This window comes from Belonocnema kinseyi, chromosome 6 (assembly GCF_010883055.1).
Source record: "Belonocnema kinseyi isolate 2016_QV_RU_SX_M_011 chromosome 6, B_treatae_v1, whole genome shotgun sequence".
Lineage (NCBI taxonomy): Eukaryota > Metazoa > Arthropoda > Insecta > Hymenoptera > Cynipidae > Belonocnema > Belonocnema kinseyi.
In genome coordinates, this window is record NC_046662.1 from 113,612,042 (window position 1) to 113,614,350 (window position 2,309).

The following is a 2,309-nucleotide window of genomic DNA, read 5'->3' on the forward strand; positions in this document are numbered from 1 at the left end:
TTTCTCACTTTGTTTATCCAATTTAATGATAAATATATTCAATTATAAAATGTTTCACATATATACAATTTATATATGGCACTGATACGTCACACATTGATAGTTTTAGTTCAAGTTGCGGTCAAATGTTGGCGCTGTGTTTCTATTTTTTTTCAAATTCTGTACAAGTTCTTGGTCAGAATTATTAATGATTCACTTTAGAAATTACTACAATCATTACGATGAAACAAAAGCTGCGATTTCAGGACACATAATGGCGGCATACAATGCTGCAAGTCGTGCATACCCAGTGTACGACTTGCGCTCGGTTGTGCACGACGGTAGGACACGACGATTGGCGCTCTGTGCCTGCACGGATGGCTCGTGCGTGAGCCGTTTCCAGCTAACTGCACACGTATTTTCTTTCACGAAAACGTCAATACCGTCCTCCAGTATTGCGCATACGTCCCTCCATCTATTTTTGCACATATATTTCAATTGAAAAGTGGAATAAATGGTAAGTTCCTAATAAATAATTTTGAATGGGCAGTGATGTTTTCTACATATACATTGTAATAATAATTTAACGGAAAGTAAAATAATTATAAATTAAATGTTTTAAGCTTATTATTATGCTTTTTTCCTGCGTCATTAATATTATTAGTGTACATTTTTAAATGAATAGTGTGCATTAAAAACTCTTTATTTATTCACAATTTCTTCTATTTTTCATTTCAAATAAAATGCATGACCTTTACGTTAAAAGGAAGGAATATATAAAAAAACAAATACAATCTTACCTTAAAACTGAAACCTTATATTTCAAAAATAGAATTATGTTAGAACTTATGATTAAACTCGTGTTAAACAAATGTTTCCCTTACCTCTTGTTTAGATATGTTACCAACGTAAGTTCTTTCCAACACATCTGCAAAATGTAAAAAAAACCTATTAGCGAACAATTCAAAGGAATACGATACACATAGATAAATACTTGTAGAATCCAAGCTAAACAAATATGGCCCTAAACATGTATGTCGCATAGAACAAAATTTTACAAAACTGACGCAATACAAAGGAAAAAAATCCATATTTCTGACTAAAGATTTTGGCCGAGGTCTGATCAATTCCACCAACTGAAAATTATGTCCTTCACCGTCTGAAGACATTTTTAGCCGAGAAAATGAAAATAAAATATTTTATTCAAGAAACAGTTTACAAGTTCATTAATTGTTTCTTTCAAATATAATGCACTCTTCAGAAATGAAAATATTATATGAAACTAAATCAGGAAACAATCTTCAGTAAGTTAGCAAAAAGGAGAGGTATGAAGTAGCGGGTTAATTTACTTCGGTACCATACTTTTATCAAAAGCTTTCTTTTACGATAATTAATTAAGCATGCGAGTGTCAAAGTGTACTTAGGATGAAAACAAGACTGGAAGTAAGATATAAAAAAATAGGGAAAAGAATATATGTATATGTATATATATAATATCTATTATGAACGACCACGAAGAAAGGGACCTGAAGAAGCGAAAAGAATAGATTTTTATTTTTTTACAGTTTTAAGATTCTTAGTATTTTTCTCAGTTTTATACGCGTAGGCTCCTTTCTTCACAGGCGGTCACATATATACCATTTCGTTAATAAGAATGTATGAATTAATTATATTTTCTGTATGTTTTACAGATATATAGTGAGGTAGTGGGCACCGAATTAAAAATTGTGAAACCGCCACCCGTAGTAACTCATCTTCACGCTCAACAACCATGTACCAATCCCTTTCATCAGCACGAATATGACTGGTAATAACAAAATCTACAAAAAGCGTGCTTTCGAAAAAACAAACGGATATGGTCGGGTTAAAATGGTAAAGTTGGCTGTAAGTCCTTAACCCTGAGTTTGGATGCGACTGCACCTGCAAATTCAGTGTGAATTTCCAAGTGTATGCCTAAGAAAGTAATCACGAATGTCATCCGTGATGAAGATACGATGTGACAGATTTAGGCTTTTCCATGTAAAGCAAAAAAGTTTTCATTTAGCGATCGAGAGTTGAAATAAAATGTCTTACACGACATCCTAGTTGGATCAAGTTTTTCGTTATGATTATAAGAAGCAACCTGATTCTAATCAGTCATTCAATGTAGATTATTTCATTGCAATACAAACTAGTAAATTGTAGATTATTACACCCCGAAAAACACGAAGCCTAGAAACGCTGCTAATTTTATTAAGACTTACGAATGGGGTTGGTAATATTAATTGTCAATGTGACAGTCAACATAATTGTCAACTGCACTGAGAGAAAAGTACTCTTGAATTAAAAGT

The 2,309-nt window shown here is 32.5% G+C and overlaps 1 protein-coding gene across 2 annotated transcripts in view; it reads left to right on the plus strand.

Moving 5' to 3' along the window:
• Positions 1-2,073, plus strand: part of LOC117174161 (major facilitator superfamily domain-containing protein 6) — a 263,255-nt gene extending 261,182 nt beyond the window's left edge. For both annotated transcript variants that reach the window (XM_033362978.1, XM_033362980.1), the window contains exon 11: positions 1,671-2,073. In XM_033362978.1, coding sequence (XP_033218869.1) covers positions 1,671-1,790 — 120 coding nt within the window. In that variant the 3' untranslated portion in view covers positions 1,791-2,073. The remainder of the gene's footprint in view (positions 1-1,670) is intronic.
• The last annotated feature ends 236 nt before the right edge of the window (positions 2,074-2,309 follow it).